Source organism: Uranotaenia lowii, chromosome 1 (assembly GCF_029784155.1).
Source record: "Uranotaenia lowii strain MFRU-FL chromosome 1, ASM2978415v1, whole genome shotgun sequence".
NCBI classification, from domain to species: Eukaryota; Metazoa; Arthropoda; class Insecta; order Diptera; family Culicidae; genus Uranotaenia; species Uranotaenia lowii.
Genome location: NC_073691.1, coordinates 173,718,427 through 173,738,684, shown reverse-complemented (window position 1 = coordinate 173,738,684; position 20,258 = coordinate 173,718,427). Strand labels below are relative to the sequence as shown.

Genomic DNA, 20,258 nt, shown 5'->3' with positions numbered 1-20,258 from the left:
AGGCCAACTGTCTTCGTTCGACTTTTTTCAGCCAGCTGTCAAAGTTTTGGCTTCGTTCCGCCCCCTCTGATGCATCCAAGCGATGTCTACTTTTTGATAACTTTGGATCACCTTAGTTAATTCGTCTTGGACTTATCACAAGTTCCCTACATATCGTCCATGATTATCACGATTCTGAAAATCAAAATGCTATTATTGACAAATGTTATTGACATTTGAACACATTCTTAACTGAAAATATGCAGAGGCCCTCTGTGAAATCAACGTCAGTCAAGTAAGGAAGGTCTGTCGAATCACACAAACGGCCATCCAAAATATAAGATTTGACAGGACATAGGTTTGTTTACCAAAAATATAAGCACAGAACAACATTGAAACGGGTATTGTGTTGAATATAATGTTAAGAAAACGTGCGAAACAGTGGCGTCGCAATTCACACCACTACGAAAACCATGCAGCTTCCTGACTGCCTATAAGGCATTTCCCCACTTGTCAGACGAACAGCTGATTCCTCATTAGACTGCCCCAAATGACCCGACTTTTGAAAAAGTTATACGCTGCAGGCTTAAATTGATCCTGGGCCTAGTACAAGATCTCATGCCAAATTTGGGCCAGATCAGACCACGGGAAGGGGTCGCTCAACGAGCCTGAAGTTTGTATGGGATTTTGAGACATTTTGTTCGAGAGGAACATGAAAAACCAGTTTTTCGTCAATAACTTTTGTCTCCTTCGACCGATTTCTTTCAAAAACGGGTTTTCTTGAAGCCTAAATTATGACAAATATTTCATCAGAAGGTTGCATTTCAATTAAAGTTAAGATAAAAAAGTTATTAAGCTTCAAAAATGGGCTAACTTTTTTAAGGGTGACATTCATCACTGTTTTAATGAGGCGACTAAATGTCCGACCAAGACACTCAATAAGAAATGCATGCCTTTTCTTCAAATAATGACCGATTTTCACCATTGTTGTTGCGCTCGATTGCAATTTTCAATGCTTTTCTATTATTTGAGTTTGGATGATATTCACTTGATAGTTCGGAAAGAAGCGAGGGCGGAAAAATGCTTGACAATTTAAAAAGAATTGCATAACCACAGGGGCTTCGGATCATGGCTGGACGATTTGTGATGCCAATAAAAAAAACCACCTTCATTCTCTATCAAAAGAAAGCTACAGCTAATATAATAAAAACGTGAGAAAAATGTAAAAGGACCTTTTTTCGAAAAATTATCATTTTATTGGCATCATAAAGCGTTGGTCCATGTGTTTTTCGATTAAAAAAAAAAATGTTGGCGGTTGGGTCTGAGAGTAACAACCATTCAGAATAGATTTTTTGAGAAAAAAAAATTATCCTGAGTTAGTTAGAAAAGATGAAACATAAATCCCACCCAAAGGCGGAAATATGTACAAAAGACTGCCCCAAATTTGTATGGGAAATTCCAAAACTGTGAAATGATATACGCTGCAGGCTGATTCAAGTCCTAGTACAAGATCTCATGCCAAATTTGGGCCAGATCGGATCACGGGAAGGGGTCGCTCAACGAGCGTGAAGTTTGTATGCGATTTTGAGACATTTTTCTTGGAAGAAACATGAAAACCCAGTTTTTCATCAATAATTTTGGTCGCTTTAATAATATGTAATGAATACCACCGTAAAAGGTTTAGCCCATTTTTGAAGCCTAATAAATTTTTTTTTATCTTAATTCTCATCGAAATGCAGTCTTCGGATGAAATATTTTTCATAATTTAAGCTTTTAGAAAAATTGGTTTTGAAAGAAATCGGCTGGCGGGAACCAAAGCTATTGATGATAAACTGTTTTATTGGCATCACAAATCGTCTAGTTATGTTCCTAAGCCCCTGTGGTTATGCAATTTTTTCTTATTGTCAAGCATTTTTCCGCCCTTATTTCTTTCCGAAATATCAAGTGAATATCATCCAAACTTAAATATTAGAAAAACATTAAAAATTGCAATTGAGCGCAACAACATTCGGTAATTATTTGATGGCACGGCATGCATTTCACATTGAGTGTCCTGATCGGACATTTAGTTGCCTCATTAAAACAATGGTGAATGTCACCCTTAAAAAAGTTAGCCCATTTTTGAAGCTTAATAACTTTTTTATCTTAACTTTAATTGAAATACAACCTTCTGATAAAATGTTTGTCATAGTTTAGGCTTCAAGAAAACCCGTTTTTGAAAGAAATCGGTCGAAGGAGACAAAAGTTATTGACGAAAAACTGGTTTTTCATGTTCCTCTCGAACAAAATGTCTCAAAATCCCATACAAACTTCAGGCTCGTTGAGCGACCCCTTCCCGTGATCCGATCTGGCCCAAATTTGGCATGAGATCTTGTACTAGGCCCAGGATCAATTTAAGCCTGCAGCGTTTAACATTTCACAGGTTTTAAATTTCCCATACAAATTTGGGGCAGTCTATTCCTCATGTTTACATTTTCTCGGCATATCGTGGTAGGGTAAACATAACAACAACATTACGTATGTTCAATGACCAGATAGTAACGATTTGAAATTGGCAATGCAATTGTAGTGGTTTTACAAGCGCACCTTGATGAGGAGCATATAAATTCTTTGTTTAATGATTTGTAAATTCATAACAAGTTGATACATGAAGGTTTTTTGATGCTTTTAATTAAATAAGTTTTTAAAAGAAAGCATTGAACAGTGCTTATCATCAAAGATCAAAATGGCGACCAGTTGGTGTTTACATTTTTCAAAACAAAAACAAAAAGCTACCCTACCACAATCTGTCTCAGGAAATACTCTATTTTAACTTTTTTGGTGCCGAAACGTAATCTAATTTTTTTTAAACGTCCAAAAATACTGACAGTGTTACTACTCACCTTGTTAACAGGAAAAATACCATACTCAAAAAGTCTTCACATAAACGCTACGTGAAAATGTACATAGATTTTTGCTACCGTAAATATCATGGGAAATCGTCGTGCAACTAGGTAGCAAACAGAGTTTACCTAATTTTTATATCAGTTGAAGGTGAGTTTAACTTGTGAATCAAATGTGAAAAAGGATTCGTTCTGCTAAATGCGTTCCACGTAAATGTCATTGAAATATGATTGAAGATATTTATATTCGTATGTTTTAAATAAATAAATTTTGGTGAACTTACACAAATTTGTCGCAAAAAATTTCATTTGGTTTGCCCTTTTGGTGGTTGCTGGCCTGGCTTTTCATTTTAATTTTAATTTAACGCGAATGAGCCTTTCAGAGTTACGTGAACATCACATAGAATGCACCAAATCACCCTATTCTTGGCAGATCACTGGATTTTTATGTAAATCGAATGTGTCTTTGTTTTGACAGCCGACAACTGTGTGATTTTCACGAATTTCACGGTTCAAGTGTTTCTTATAAGCTTCTAATTTCATCACGAAAACCATGAAAAAATAGCGTTATGAGTGTCTACTTGAAAACCAAGGTGAATTTTTCCGTGGTAGTTTCGCTTTGTTTTTATTTTTTTGACCCACTAGCTGACGTCCACGGTCGTAACTTCGGTAGAACAAACCAACCCAAAAAAAATCGTTCGAAATAAGTTTACCAGAAATTTGATTTCATAAGCGAATTACACACACATCGGTGCAAATTTCAACAAACCGGAACATTGATTGCTGGCTGCAATACTAATTGTTCGCAAAAACTACGGAACTTGCAAATGAACTTTCGTTCGTCCTCGTTGGCGCTTTGTTTGCCTCCAGTATGGAATAGGTAGGGACCTACATAAATTTTTGCTGCAGTTGACATGGCGCGAGTAAACTCAATTTGCCGTAAGGGATTCAAGGCGTTTTTTGGAAGGGGTGGTGAAAAAAGTTTTTCCAACAATTACAGCTGCAGCAATAGCGATATTGGTAAACATGTATGGGAACATTGAATAACTGAACGTGTGAGAAGTTTGCTGGAAATATACAAATTCGTTATTTTTGTCATTTTTCTTAATTTTGTAATTTTTTACGTTTTTGTCATTTTAATCATATTTTTAATGTTTGTCATTTTTGTCATTTCTGTCATTTTTGTCATTTTTGTCATTTTTGCCATTTTTGTCATTTTTGTCATTTTTGTCATTTTTGTCATTTTTACCATTTTTGTCATTTTTGCCATTTCTGTCATTTTCGTAATTTTTGTCATTTTTGTCATTTTTGTCATTTTTGTCATTTTTGTCATTTTTGTCATTTTGTCATTTTTGTCATTTTTGTCATTTTTGTCATTTTGTCATTTTTGTCATTTTTGTCATTTTTGTCATTTTTGTCATTTTTGTCATTTTTGTCATTTTTGTCATTTTTTTCTTTTTTGTCATTTTTGTCATTTTTGTCATTTTTGTCATTTTTGTCATTTTTGTCATTTTTGTCATTTTTGTCATTTTTGTCATTTTTGTCATTTTTGTCATTTTTGTCATTTTTGTCATTTTTGTCATTTTTGTCATTTTTGTCATTTTTGTCATTTTTGTCATTTTTGTCATTTTTGTCATTTTTGTCATTTTTGTCATTTTTGTCATTTTTGTTATTTTTGTCATTTTTGTCATTTTTGTCATTTTTGTCATTTTTGTCATTTTTGTCATTTTTGTCATTTTTGTCATTTTTGTCATTTTTGTCATTTTTGTCATTTTTGTCATTTTTGTCATTTTTGTCATTTTTGTCATTTTTGTCATTTTTGTCATTTTTGTCATTTTTGTCATTTTTGTCATTTTTGTCATTTTTGTCATTTTTGTCATTTTTGTCATTTTTGTCATTTTTGTCATTTTTGTCATTTTTGTCATTTTTGTCATTTTTGTCATTTTTGTCATTTTTGTCATTTTTGTCATTTTTGTCATTTTTGTCATTTTTGTCATTTTTGTCATTTTTGTCATTTTTGTCATTTTTGTCATTTTTGTCATTTTTGTCATTTTTGTCATTTTTGTCATTTTTGTCATTTTTGTCATTTTTGTCATTTTTGTCATTTTTGTCATTTTTGTCATTTTTGTCATTTTTGTCATTTTTGTCATTTTTGTCATTTTTGTCATTTTTGTCATTTTTGTCATTTTTGTCATTTTTGTCATTTTTGTCATTTTTGTCATTTTTGTCATTTTTGTCATTTTTGTCATTTTTGTCATTTTTGTCATTTTTGTCATTTTTGTCATTTTTGTCATTTTTGTCATTTTTGTCATTTTTGTCATTTTTGTCATTTTTGTCATTTTTGTCATTTTTGTCATTTTTGTCATTTTTGTCATTTTTGTCATTTTTGTCATTTTTGTCATTTTTGTCATTTTTGTCATTTTTGTCATTTTTGTCATTTTTGTCATTTTTGTCATTTTTGTCATTTTTGTCATTTTTGTCATTTTTGTCATTTTTGTCATTTTTGTCATTTTTGTCATTTTTGTCATTTTTGTCATTTTTGTCATTTTTGTCATTTTTGTCATTTTTGTCATTTTTGTCATTTTTGTCATTTTTGTCATTTTTGTCATTTTTGTCATTTTTGTCATTTTTGTCATTTTTGTCATTTTTGTCATTTTTGTCATTTTTGTCATTTTTGTCATTTTTGTCATTTTTGTCATTTTTGTCATTTTTGTCATTTTTGTCATTTTTGTCATTTTTGTCATTTTTGTCATTTTTGTCATTTTTGTCATTTTTGTCATTTTTGTCATTTTTGTCATTTTTGTCATTTTTGTCATTTTTGTCATTTTTGTCATTTTTGTCATTTTTGTCATTTTTGTCATTTTTGTCATTTTTGTCATTTTTGTCATTTTTGTCATTTTTGTCATTTTTGTCATTTTTGTCATTTTTGTCATTTTTGTCATTTTTGTCATTTTTGTCATTTTTGTCATTTTTGTCATTTTTGTCATTTTTGTCATTTTTGTCATTTTTCTCATTTTGTCATTTTTGTCATTTTATGGGCTAATCTATAAAATGTGTATGGCCGTTTTTCGAAATTCGACTATGAAAATTTTCCCATACATCCATTTCCACCCTAAAATACATACATAGGTGATGAGTGAGAAGTTTTCCCAGCAAATAATGCTCCAAGTGCATCATGCAGTGTAACATGCAGCCAGAGGGGAAAAGTTGGAAAATTGAATTATTCTTCCATCAGTTTCTCCCGGACTCTCCTTGGGTTTCTTTGAACTCGTCTGGCAAAAGCTCGAGGGTATAAAGTGTTCAACTTCAACTCTTGCTATATTTACCTTCCTATGGGTTGCCCGACAAAAAACATACAACCTCGGTGAACAATGCATTTTTAACTTTTTTTTTCATTCAGGTGTTTGTGAATAAAGTTCCGTCTTTTATAATTTTGTTATTTCCTATGTTTGAAGGTTGCTTTCTATGAACATTTTTGGGCACGCTTCAAGAATAGTTCATTTGTTGATTTTGAACATCAACGATATCAACGGAAGTTTTTTTTGTTGCTCCACAGTTGAAGAAAAACTCAAAAAAGGCACAACAGGAAACTGCATAACTAATTGCCCAAAAGTGCCCCAAATTTAACGCGCAAAGTAAAGCGACACTAAGAGATGCCTGCAGCGTCGTCATGGTTGCGTAAAAATGGCGGCAGTAGCCTACTGCAACGGTTCCACTACTAAAATCCTCGCAATCCAACTGTCTGACCGGCCAGCTCGCAATCGCAATACTTTTTTTATCTGCCCGTCCGAAAACCATGAGAGAAAAAAATACAAACAATGGTGCAGTTGGATTTGTTTTTATCCACAACTTGATTCGTTTTTTATTCGTCAATCGTTATGGTCGGTTTTTGCCCGTGGAAACAAAGTTATGGCAAAGTGCGGTCTGTTACGGTGCTAAAAATGATCCACTTTTCTCTTGGCTTATTTTTTGTGCAGTTTTTTAATCTGTGGCCTACCTATTTCAAATGTAAAATATGACTAAAAATATAGCATACTCAGGCTGTTTTCTCCAAAAAACAGTGTAATTGACTACACTGACATGAATCTTGAAAAAAAAAACCGTTATTAATGTAAGGTAGACTTTAATTTAAAAAAATGTTAAATGGCCATCTACCGTTGACATTAACATACAACAGTCGGACTGTGAAAATTGAACATAACATTTCCCAGTTAAAAACCTTGCAGCTTCGAAGTTTGTTTGGGCCATACGTTTCTACGTCTAAATAGGCAATTTTTTTTCTCGAAATTCCTAAAGCTTCGGGAAATGGGGCTGGCGGTGGAGTTTATTTAACAGATTTTAAAAAATCAGTCAACAAAAAAAAAGATATCTTAAGAAAAAACTATTCAGTGAGGAAAACATGGTGAGAGATTAGACTAGGGACGTACTCTTTTAAGAGTACATGTACTCCTTTTCGATTAAGAAATAAGCGTACCTACTCTTTTTTTGCAAAATTTTGTGAAATGTACTCTTTTTTTATTGGAAGAAATTTTGTCAGAGAAACAAACTTTTTTTCTGTAAATTCATGGAGTTTGCATTCTTATACACTGCCGGCCAAAAGTTTGGGATCACCCACTAAAAAACATGCAAATTTTGATCGTTCATATCTCAGCCGTCTTAGGACATATTGAAAATCTTCTGATCTCATTTGAAAGATAATGAGCAATAGCTATCTCGGAGGTATTTTGCCCAAATATAATGTTTTAGTTTTGAACTTAAAACTTAACCTAAAGTTATACCATTTTCAAAAAATCGCACTCAATATTCAAAGCCGATCATCTCGGGATAGGGTGGACCAAATCTCAAAATTTGAGTGGCATTAGAATTCCTGTTCTTTACTTCTCAAAACACAATCAAAAAATTTTGTGAAAAAATTCAAAAACGTATTTTTAATTAATAAAATAGACACTTGAGTTATCGCCCAAAAGTTTGGGATCACCTCTTTGTATGATGAGTTTGGGATCATTCTTATAAAAACATGCAAATTTGTTTTATTCATATCTTTCTCATCTAACATCTTATTGCAGATCTGATGGGTTCATTTGGAAGCTAAGGAATTGTTGTTTTTTAATAAATTCATTCAAAAATTATATTTTGAAGTGATAACCATAAAAAAATCACCTAAATTTAATTGTTTTTTTGAAAGTTCCCAGATTTTTTTTATAGTTCTCACCTTGAAATATAATTTTTGAATGAATTTATTAAAAAACAACAATTCCTAAGCTTCCAAATGAACCCTTCAGCTCTGCAATACGATGTTAGATGAGAAAGATATAAATAAAATAAATTTGCATGTTTTTATAAGAATGATCCCAAACTCACCATACAAAGAGGTGATCCCAAACTTTTGGACGATAACTCAAGTGTCTTTTTTATTAATTAAAAATACATTCTTGAATTTTTTCTCAAATTTTCTTGATTGTGTTTTGAGAAGTAAATAACAGGAATTTTAATGCCACTCAAATTTTGAGATTTGGTCCACCCTATCCCGAGATGATCGGCTTTGAGTATAGAGTGCGACTTTTTGAAAATGTTATAACTTTAGGTTAAGTTTTAAGTTCAAAACTTAAACATTATATTTGGACAAAATACCTCCGAGATAGCTATTGCTCGTTATCTTTCAAATGAGATCAGAAGATTTTCAATATGTCTTAAGACGGCTGAGATATGAACGATCAAAATTTGCATGTTTTTTAGTGGGTGATCCCAAACTTTTGGCCGGCAGTGTATGTCAAAGAATTTCGAAACAACTCCAAAGCTTTTTGCATCAAGAGCCTGAAACATCAGTTATTGAGTTCTCCAAACGGTGAATAAAAATGGAAGAGATAACGAAGGAAGGCACTTTTCAATATGCAATTAGCGTCCGAACTGTAGACAGTAGGCAGCAATTTGCTTAAAAGATTCGTACAAAAATTCAATGAACTTTTTTTTTGTTTCGATTATAGTCGTTTTACCATCTTTATGGCATTCGCGACTTTATCAACGTTGCAGTTTGCGGATCGTTATTGAAAAACTTATCCGGTACAACTGTGTTCGATGTTTACTCTTGGGCTCGAACTCGCGGACATCGGCTCAGGAGACAACAGACTTGCCAACTGAGCTATATCACAAGCCACAATTCAATGAACGAATCGGAAATAATGTTCACTAAAAGCATACTCTATGTGAAAATAAATACTATTTAAATTCAAAATTTTATCATTTTGGTGTTTTTCTTAAAATAAAAATAAAATCAACTTTTCCTTCAAATCCAATAAAATCCAATAAAATAGCCTATCACTGTTCTCAACAAAATTACAAGGGAATGGACAAAACTTGAAATTTATAGGTTTTAATAGGATAAAAGTATTTTAAATGAAATTTATGATTGTTTTGCAAGATATGTTAACCCTAGATTAGACATAAGACCGCTTTTTCGATACCTTTCGGGTCACCAAGCATTAATGTATAACAGGAATGAGCAAAGTCGTCGTTTGAAACTTTCACTCAAATTTCATTTTTTTTTCGACTTTTTAGATTGTAAATTATCATAAAATGCTAGTCCATACTAAACCAAAAAAAACTGAAATGTCAGTAACTTGATCAAATAAGCAGGGTCATTTAGATGGTTAACGTTTTTCTGGCGTTTTAAGCGTGTTCTTTTCAAGGCATAAGTGCAATATGTATTGGAGTTTTTTATGCAGATTACAGTTTTTCCCTGTTATTCAACATTCACATTAAAATGAAAAAAAACCATGAAAGTGGAAGAACAAACAAGGCATTGCTAAGTCCGTAGCTCAAATACTTGCAAACAAATAAAACCTTTATTTTTATTCAAGAACAGAGTTCTTATTGACATGATCGACATGGGATTTTTATGCACTTTTCGGTGTAGTGCGGCGCTTTGCTGGGGAATTGGAAGATCCATACACTATCATACAGGCTGTCAGTTTGGTAAGATCTAGATTCGATTTCGCGAGTATAGTCTGGAGCAAGGTGTGTATATGTTCAGGAGGTGTTACCGAATATCGAATTCCCGATTCAGCCATTTTGGCTATGTAGGCTATGCAACTATACGGAACTCATGAAGTTTGTTTACCAACAAACCACCGAAAAGCTGAGCAAAAAATAAACAAACTCATTGAGAACCCCGCTCACTCCTTGCCTACTTACTGTGAAAGTCGGAGAACCTAGTGTATCAAAAGACCTTGGTCTGGAGGCCAATGTACAATCACTGACCATACTGACTGGACACTCGATTTCGTTTTCTGGATAATTTTTCCAACAGTACGCAATGTCGATTCCAGAGTGCGCATCGATCTATTTGAAGAAATGCTCTCCCAGTTCGGAAATGCCACCCAACTTTAAAAATAAAACACGCAATTTCTACGATAAAATCGGGCTAAATAGGACCACTTTTCCTACAGGGCATTTTTTGTCAAATTTTTCAGGTTCGCCACCTGCCGTCGGTGTTGCGAACCTGCAAAATCTGACAACAAAAAATTAGACAGAAAATGGTTTAATTTTTGTTCTAAGTGTCATGTCAGTGTGGTCAGTGGTACAATTCCATATAAGCAGACTGGAAGGAGTACAGAAACGCTTTGTGAGATTCGCTGTCAGGAATCTAGGCTGGAGAGAAAATTTGCCAGATTACGAACACATCTGTTACCTTTTGGATTTGGATTTATTAGAGAACCGACATCGCATAAATGATCTGATGTTTTTTTTTAATGAAAATTGAACGCGGTTTGACTAACTCAACATTTCTACGCTCCCGATTGACAGCTAACACCAGCAATATGGTCTTAAGAAGACGAAGACTTTACGCTCCTGAGAATCGCCGAACAAACTACAGTCGCAACGAGCCAGCCCTCAGGTTCATGAGGGAAATAAACAGTGTTAACAGTGTCATTGATTTCAATTTAAGTTTATCTATAATCAAAAATCTTTACATTTTATTATTAAGAAGACAACTGTATTTAAGATAATTTTAAGATAGCCGGGATGACGGGCTCAGCCCATATATCCGCCAATAAATAAATAAACATGAATATTAATCAAAAAAAATCGAATGAATTCTGAGTTCTTGACAAAAAAATATCTGTGGATTAGCTAAAGAAATTTGGGACGACGATTTTCAAAAAATTCACAGCAAAATCATGCTAAACATTTATAAATTGTGTAATTTTACTTCAAAATTAGCAATCCACATTATCTAAGTTAGATTATAGCTTTAGAAATCCTATCCCAGTGGTATCAGAATTAAGTTTAGAAAATCCATGAAGTTTGTAAAATTTATCTCAGGAATCAAGAATGTAATTTTTGAAGTTATGAATTTTTCTGAGATCTCAACAACCTTGCTAAAAATCTCAATGCAATGATTTTATTCGAAACTTTTAAATCAAAAAACAATTTCTCCTCCTGTTAAAGAAAAAATCGAGGCATCGAGGAAGAAATAAAATTGTTGAAAATTTTCTCGAAGCTGCAGATATGCACAGAAATGGAATTTGAGTAAATAAATTTTAGTAACCATACAACGTCAAATGCTGAGAAGACTGAGGTTTCTCTAGAAACTAAAAATTTATTTTTTCAATCTATTTGTTATTGCTGTCGAATAGTCTTAAAATTTCCTTTTTTAATAATATTAAAAGGGAAGCAAATGAAGAGAACATATAAAAATGCTTTTGGTACAATGTAAAAACCCTTCCAAAGGCGATAAAGTTACACTCAGGGTTACTGACAACACTGGTTTTCTAAAAATAAAATGGCAGGGAAGTTTACCTGGGATCCAAAAAATTAAGATTAAGAACTGGAGCATTGACGAAATTTGCTTAGAAAGCAGTAAATTTGTAATGCTTTTGTAATTTCGACAATTTGCTCAACTCCCAATTTTATAAGGAATATCGAATAAAAAAATAGGTTTTTCATCGTTTGTAGGGGAAAAAAGAGGTCTTCGGGAACGTTAAAATTAGGGAAATAGGAATTTTAGTCAATAAATTTAGATAAAGTTTCAATGTCCAACGCTTAAAAGGGGGTAATTTCCAAATGAAGACTTTGAAGTTATGAAAAATAGTACAATTGTAATGATTTTTTCTTAGAAAACGTTTCAAATTTGTTTTAAACAATACAAAGGCCTCGAAAAATTTCGTTTTTGATTAAAAAAAAATAATTAAAGTTATGTCTCTTGTGTGGTGCTGGAATGAATGTATGGGTGTACCATAAACTCTCTCCGAGTTGACTATATCATCTACCCCAGTAATGACGCAACTGTCAACCGAGTGAGGCGCGCCCGTCGCCTAGAGGCTGAGAATATCCTGGTGGGTGATCTCTGTTGGATAACCAACCTGCACATCTTTTATTAGATGAATACATGTGTGAAAAATGCTTAATATACATCAAAAAATTAAATTTCAATAAAAAATAACCAAGATTTAGTGATTTACCTTACCAATTTCAGCTGGTATTGTCCACTTTGCATTTGAAGAATCATGTTAAATTTCCTTTCAAATAAACAATTCATGAATTCATTTTTCTTTAGGTTTTTCAGTAAGGCCGGAACAAATATCAAATTCTCCTTTTGTCACAACACCATAGGAAACTTTCCTTTTTCGATGATAATTTGAAGAATCTGCTGGTTGCATTTTCGAATAAATTTTCTATAAAATGGGCTTTCGAGGTTCGAAAAAATTGTGGATTTTCACCAGTGAAATTTGCGAAAGTTTAAAATTATTTCAAACTACGACACTACCTTATTGAAATATTCCTTGATCGCCATCATTGAAATCGTGTTTCATATTCTTAAATTCAGAAGAAAAAAAGAGGTTTGGAAGCATTTTGTGAAAATCGGAATAAGCAATAAAAAATACCAAGAAATTTTTAAATTTACAATCACTCGTATTGGAAAAAAGTGGTAGAAATTTTGACATTTTTAGAACATTCTGAAAACTTTACCATGCAAAAACACTTTCAAGATCTGCGGTCTTCAAGTATTTTACAACACGTGTTCTATTTTCGCATGCTGTATTGCAAAAATAGCAATATTTCTATCACATAAGGCTGAAATAGAAACAGTGCTTTTAAAAAATACAACGCCCAAGGATCGTGAAAACATTTTTGCATGATAGAATTTTTAAAATGTGCTACAAGTGTCAAAATTTCTACCACTTTTTCCCAACACCAGTGAACTTGCTCTAACTGGTCACACCAATGGAAAATCTGACAGAAATTCAAATTTCATACCACTTTAGCTATTTCAGCGGTTCCTTTTGTTTGTACACGGAAAATAATCAAAAGGTGAAATTTACCGAGATAAAAAGGTGAATACTTGTGAAATCCAAAAAGTTAACTTCTACCTACCGAAGTGAAACTCACCTCACAACGACCTGTTTACCAGTTTACCTGAACAAAAACAAAAAGTCAAAAGTGAAAACTGTGCCGAAGTTTCGATGCTGAGGAAAATTTAACCCAAAATCCCCGGACAACCGGATTTTATCCGAGAAACGCGAATTAAATCGGAAAATAAAAAAAAAAAAAACATTGTTGTAAAATAAATGTAAATGTAAATGTAAAAACAGATAAATAGACAGCTTTACAAGACCAGCCGGAGAAAGCAACAAGAAAATGACACTTTTTAGGTAAACATCTCACAACAAATATTTTGAAATCGGCCAAAAAATGCAGTTTTTCCCTGAAGAAGATCCAAAACGGATTGAAACGTTAGATACATAAATCAAAAATCGTTTATGCTCTAAAATAGACTGTAAGCCGGAATTTCCCAGGAATGACTATTTAACCAAATTTTCAGTATAGTCAGTATTGTAAACACTCAACTGTGACCAGCAGCGGTCCCAAATGGTATCCTTAAGGGAGGCGTACAAGTAATATAAGATGAACGAGCACCACCAAATCCTGTTATGGAATCGATTCGCCACGCGCTTCGGGGCTATTATATCATATAGCTCATTAGAAATTCTGGCAAAAAACGTTGTCGACGTTGCCTATCGCTTTCGGTTTAGGAAGCTAACACTTTCCATCATTTTCGTTCCCGATGACGATAGTAGCAGCCGCGAGATAGCTAGCGAGCTAATAATGCTTAGACAGAATATAAAAAAAAAACTTTGAAAAATGCAAATCCAACTCTCTGATGAAAACAAGTTTTTTGACAACCGGGCTTGGTAGTGGTAAATTTGTCTTTTGACCTTACGCACAGATTGTGATCGCGGCATTATTTTTGTTCTCCAACGTTGACTGTTTTTGGTAGACTAACTGGTTAACTGACTGTGGTAGATTGTCTGCATATGAGAAATACAAAAAAAAAATACTTTTAAAGATTCCAATCGACTCGAGTATATTATGGAGGATCAGGTGAATTCTTGTTTGACGAAAGAATTATCGAAGCTGAGAACCTTGGGAAACGATGAGTCGACTCGGGTGAAATTTGCATATTTCAAACGGGAATCTTTGAGTGTTAGGAGCGCTATCGGTTTGGCATTTCATAATAAAATCTTGAAACTAGTTCCAACTCTTATGGTTCAATTCGTTCTTTTTTCAAGAAGAACTGTTTTTGCAAATTTCTACGAAATGAAAATAGTACGTTTTAATGCTGGGTAAAATTCTACAAACTGCACGTGAAAAAACCGCTGCTGGAGTCACGTGACAATCTAGTTGTATATTCTTTAAAATGTTAGTTTCTATATACAATAGGACAGCTCATTTTATCTTTAAAAATTCTGATAGCCAGCTGCTCTTGTTCAAGATGGCTCCACAATTTTCGAGAACTCCCGCAGTAAAATACGAATTTAACGGTTTCGCGAGTCCCTTCGCAAAATTAAACCGCGCTCGAACCATATGGTAGCCCAATTTCCCTTGCAAACAAACGAAAAAAAAAACATTGAAAGAAACCAGAAAAGGGTTCAACATTTTCCCGACGAATAAGTTTCTCTGTCTTTTCTGCACGACCCGGTTTTAATTTTGTTTTTTGTTCGTTGGACTTCCTAGTTAGGCGGCTTTCGCGTTATTTTGCACCAAATTTCGAACCGGTCGGAGAAACAATCAAAAGTTGGGAAAAGAGCCAACAAAAAATGAACCCGGGACAGGTCGAAGGTTTACGACGACGACGACGCTTTGAGCGCTCCTGCTGCATAAACGGTCACGTCCCGTTGCGATTGTTTGCTGATCTGGTTTCTGCTAAAAATTTCACCTTTTCTCGGGGTGAATGAAAAACAATGGTAAATTATCCAGCTGTTGACATGGTTTAGCGTAAGTTATCTCTAATTAAGTCTGTAGTCTATTTTATTTGGAAAACACTAAGATCCTGTTAACGAAATATTTATTATTAGTGTGACGCTCATCTAATTCGCCTAAATTTATACTATCGACACTTCGGATGGTAAACTTGTGATGTTCCGCATGGTAATTTCAATCAACAAGATATCCAGATCATGAGTTCATTCGAAAAAAGTTGACATAATAACACATCTAGAGTTGGATTAATTCTAGAAAGACAACAGCTAGAACAACTGCCCCATTGAGTTCTAAATTAAATTGAAAGATACATATTTGAATTTGGTGTACGACCTTGATTTGCTCTAGTTTATCATTCCATTCCATATCCTTAGATTCAAAACAAGTCCACCGTTTTCTAACACAGTTATTCTACACGTTAGCAAAGTTTTTTTTAAAATCGCAAATACCATATTGCTCGAAGAAAAAAAACATGTTTCAATGAAAAGGTTTGGGAAAATTTAAGTCTATTTCCATCAATCCGTATCCGACTTACTACCGACATCTGCATAATATCCTTAAGAGCAGCTCACGTGAACGTGGAATGACATGTAGATATGCAAGAATGAATCGGAACTCCCTAACCCATAGAGAACGAAGAAAAATACGAAGAACTCCCTATAGCTCCAACCGGAAGTCCATCACGGAACATAAAGGCAATCCGATTTACATACTGAATCAGGCAGCCACGTAGAAAAGATTTGTGATGCATTTATTCCGAGTCAGTACGGATTCGGTGTGGGGAAATTCTGAAGTCATCATACAAGCATATCTGTTGCCTACTTGTGGGGGTTGAATTTCCGTCGTCGCTCTGTACGAAATTTTGCTGTTCTCGTGTACTTCTGACGGAATAGATTTGCATAATGAAAGCTCCGTTTGGTGAAAATTGCATTTTCCAAAGCATACCTACTTTCGTATTGATTTGATGCACGAACCAGTTCGCGGATGAGCCCTTATTATTACGGTGTAAAAATGTACGAAACGAAATTTAATACTGACTAAATAAATCATAGAGAAGATTAACATATGTCCAACCTATCATTTCATGTGGTTAAAATTATAAAATTGGCATCATTTTTAAAATTGTTAAAAACAAGATTTCAATTGTCGGAACTGTCGAGTCGAGAGAACTAAAATAATTACAAAATCGTCAAAAGCTCCTCAACCGGAAACTGTTTTTCATTACTTCACGTTTCAACTAAAAGTCTCCTGCTTTTGCCTCCTTTATTCACAGAAACCTTAGAATTAACGGCCTGTCAGCATCTGCGCCGGGCAGAGTCGCGGCGATCCAAATCGCTCGGGGACCACCTGTTGCACTCGGTGCGGATACCCCGCTGTACGGCTCTCGGGGACTTCGAGCCGGTGCAGTGCTCCAACGAGCTGAACGGGACCGAGTGCTGGTGCGTGGACGAGTACGGTGTCGAGCTGATCGGAAGTCGACGAGGCCATGCCGATGACGTCAACTGTACCGTCATCGAAACGCAGTGCCAAGCGAGCAGCTGCCGGATGTTCTGTCCGGCTGGATTCGCCCGGGACCTGGACAGTGGTTGCCCGATCTGCAAGTGTCGCGACCCGTGCGAAGGCGTCCAATGTCCCCGGGGGCAACAGTGCGAACCTCAGGAGGTGGCCTGCAAAAATGAACCATGTCCACCGGTGCCAACATGTAAGTGTGCTAACTATTCCTCCTGTATAACAGTTGTATAGCGGTTTTTCCCGAAACAGGTCGAAAAGCCCGATCCCTGGCTGATCTTTGCCCTGCTGGACAGCCTCTTGCCATTCAGGACACCGCCCGTCCTTTCCTATGCGGCAATGACCCCGGTAAACCGTCCTGTCCACCTCTGTACCGTTGTCTGGTACAATCCGGAAACGACTACGGAGTCTGTTGTCCAGCGTCGCTCCACTTCGAAAAACCCGGTACCTGCCCGAAGCCCGAAGAAATCACCTCCACCGACAATACGGGCTTCCTGTGTGGAACTCCTTGCAGCCACGATCTTGAATGTGCACAGATGCAGAAGTGTTGCACTTCCAACGGGTGCGGTCGTAACTGTCAGCAGCCGCGCAATGTTACCAGCTGCCATCAAGCGCGGATGCTTTCGGAACTACTCTCGGTGAATGAACGTGAAGGCCGTGGATACGTGCCACAGTGTGACGGACCCGGTGGAAGTTTCTCGAACCGTCAATGCTCTCGTAATGGGTTGGTTTGTTGGTGCGTTGATCCCAAAAATGGTAACAAGATCAAAGGAACCATGGGTGCGGCTCAATCGGTCAACTGCGAGGGAGTTGAAAACATGATTGGTCGCAGTGGCGGACGTAGCGTCGATGGTGCCGGAGGTCTTTGTGATCATAACATCTGTGCTGCAGTGTGTGAATACGGTTTCAAAAATGATCACAACGGTTGTCCCACCTGCGAGTGCTCAGAACCATGCGAGGGTTTCCTATGCCCATCGGGATCACACTGTGAAGTTGCGAAAGATCCCAAATGCACCCTCTTTTCGGGCTTGTGTTCTTCTGAACCCGTCTGTAAACCAGATCTAGTGTATTCCAATCCCTGCGAGGTTGGAACTCCTCTAGCCGATAACATTACTGGTGAGCTGATGTATTGTCATCTAGGTAAGTGTGTTACTAAAACATTCAAACTAAATCTGGACTAAGACTTTTTTCTTACGAGCAGATCGTCCGAAGAGCCGCGAGTATCAAAGCCGAACTTTCTTCGACGCTGAAGACGAATTGGAATCGAGTCGTAAACGATCACTGTCCAACACGATTAACTGCCCAGAAACTCATGAATGCATGAAGTTGCACGGTGAAGCAGGAAGCGTCTGTTGCCCGGTGGAGAATGAAACCCTTGCAACACCTGAAGGTCGTCAACAGTCTAGTAAGTGGTGCTATAGTTACAATTATTTGAAAGACGTTAATCTAACTATGGTTTACTTTTTTTGGTAGTGTGCGAATACCTGCGGGATTTCTCCGACCGGATGGAAGGTACGGTTGAAGGAATGGAGCTTGCTATACCACCTCCTTCCTGTTCCATGGACGGGGGCTACGAATCTGTTCAATGCACGCGGCGGAAGACACGGGTCAGTAAATCTGAACAACGGCGCTACCTCGAACAGAACAACATTCGCCAAATGCGAAAACTGTTGGAAGATGCCAAACGTGTTAGAAGAGACGCTGGTCCTGCCCTGAGCCCTCAAAACTTGAAACTTATCAAGGTCGATGAAACATATGAAAACGGAGGCCGTATGTTGGATGAAGCCGAGAGTGATTCCGATGCGTTGATGGCGTATTTGCGGCAACGGATGCTGATTACGGACGAAACGGATGATTTGAGCCTTCAAGGAAGATCTGCAAAGATCATCGACTTCAACCGATTGGACTCCAAGAATGCTAACGCGAACTTAGAAAAGCCCGACGTTAAGCCATCTATGCTGTTGAAGAAGCCCAGCCAGGCAGAGGAAGAACTGGTAGAAATCGATATTGAGGAATGCTGGTGTGTTGATCACTTCGGTACCGAGATTCCCAAAACTCGAGGAATGAACTCTACCAGGAAGACATGTGACGATTTGAGAGAATCGCTCGGATGTCTCGATCTGACCTGCCGAATGGGATGCGATTATGGATTCATCCTTGACTCTGACACTCAATGTCCTTCTTGTGAGTGTCGAGATCCTTGCGATAGCGTTGTCTGTCCCGATAATCAAGAATGTCGATCGGTTGAGGTTTCCTGCGAAGGCGAATACTGTCCACCCGTACCGGCATGTTTCCCGAAGAAACCCGGCCAGTGTCCGTTCTTGGTTCCTCCGGGCAACGAACATGCCGAGTCAGACTCTTGCGAATACGAATGCCGTACCGATGCCCACTGTGAGGGTTCAAAGCGATGCTGTTCAAATGGCTGTGGTACCCAGTGCGTTGAACCCCAACTCAAAACTGCCTGTCAACACCTACAAACTATTCAACTACACCAAGCTAGTGAACTTGGAGTTCCACCGAAGCAGAAGTACATTGCTCAATGCGATATAGACGGAAGCTACCGCACGGTACAGTGCGGCCCTGGTAACGTTTGCTGGTGCGTGGACGAATACGGCAACGAAAAGAGTGGAACAAGAGTTACTAGCGCTGAACCTAACTGCGAAATATACCCCAAGACAGAATGTCCGACTCGAAAGTGCTCAGCCTGCGAATACGGTTACAAAATCGATGCCAACGGGTGCAAAACGTGCGAATGTCGCAACCCGTGTGAAGAGATTTCCTGTCCACGCGGCGAAGAATGTCAGCTGATTCAGGTGGAATGTATCTCGGTACCGTGTCCCAAGATGCCGATCTGCGTTCCGATCCGTGAATCCGTGTGTCCCGAAGGGCTTCCGCTGAAGTTCGGTGGACGGGAGATCGTTTGTGGACCCCATGCCGATGCCGAGTCTTGTCCTTCAACACACACCTGTCAGCTTAATCCGATCAGCAACCGAGGATCTTGCTGTGCAAAGACAAGTAGGTTTTAAAGATTGTGTATTTAATTCCTTTTAATAATTCGATTCCACTTTGACTTTCAGGAGATGTATGTTTTGAATCGATCGAATCAAGCTGCCTCGCATCCGAAGTTCATCTGTCCGACAGTAACGATGTGGACAGTATCACCAAGTGGCGTTTTAGTCCTCGACTTAACAAATGTGTACCTGTAAATTTACCAAAGTCCTCGATTTGTCAGTCGAAAAATTTGTTCCATAGCGAACAGGCCTGCACCGGAGTTTGTCCGGTTCTGTCTCAATGCGAGCGGTTGCGGTTGAAAAATGCGATGGCTGCAAAGCGAGCAGGACAACCTAGCACTTGGTTCCAACCCAGATGCGATCCGGAAACCGGTTTCTGGAGCCCAGTACAGTGTTTGGGGTCTACTAGCCCTTCTAATGGTACAACGACTCAGGAAACACCCAGTCTTGGAGTTTGTTGGTGCGCCGATAAAAAGGGAGCCCCCGTTAAGGGATCTTTGACCAAGGGATCGGAACCCTTGTGCAGTAGTCGCCAGGCCAGGAAACGCGTTACCAACAGCAAGGAGAAATCCAGTGACCCAGGTAACATTTTAGAGTTTGAGTTAGATAACTCTGT

At 36.9% G+C, this 20,258-nt stretch overlaps 1 protein-coding gene across 3 annotated transcripts in view; it reads left to right on the top strand.

Annotated features, from left to right (window-relative positions):
* Positions 1-20,258, top strand: part of LOC129756918 (uncharacterized) — a 220,671-nt gene that overhangs the window by 198,074 nt on the left and 2,339 nt on the right. For all 3 annotated transcript variants that reach the window (XM_055754162.1, XM_055754092.1, XM_055754019.1), the window contains exons 4-8: positions 16,396-16,824; positions 16,884-17,771; positions 17,833-18,036; positions 18,105-19,646; positions 19,709-20,224. In XM_055754162.1, coding sequence (XP_055610137.1) covers positions 16,396-16,824; positions 16,884-17,771; positions 17,833-18,036; positions 18,105-19,646; positions 19,709-20,224 — 3,579 coding nt within the window. The remainder of the gene's footprint in view (positions 1-16,395; positions 16,825-16,883; positions 17,772-17,832; positions 18,037-18,104; positions 19,647-19,708; positions 20,225-20,258) is intronic.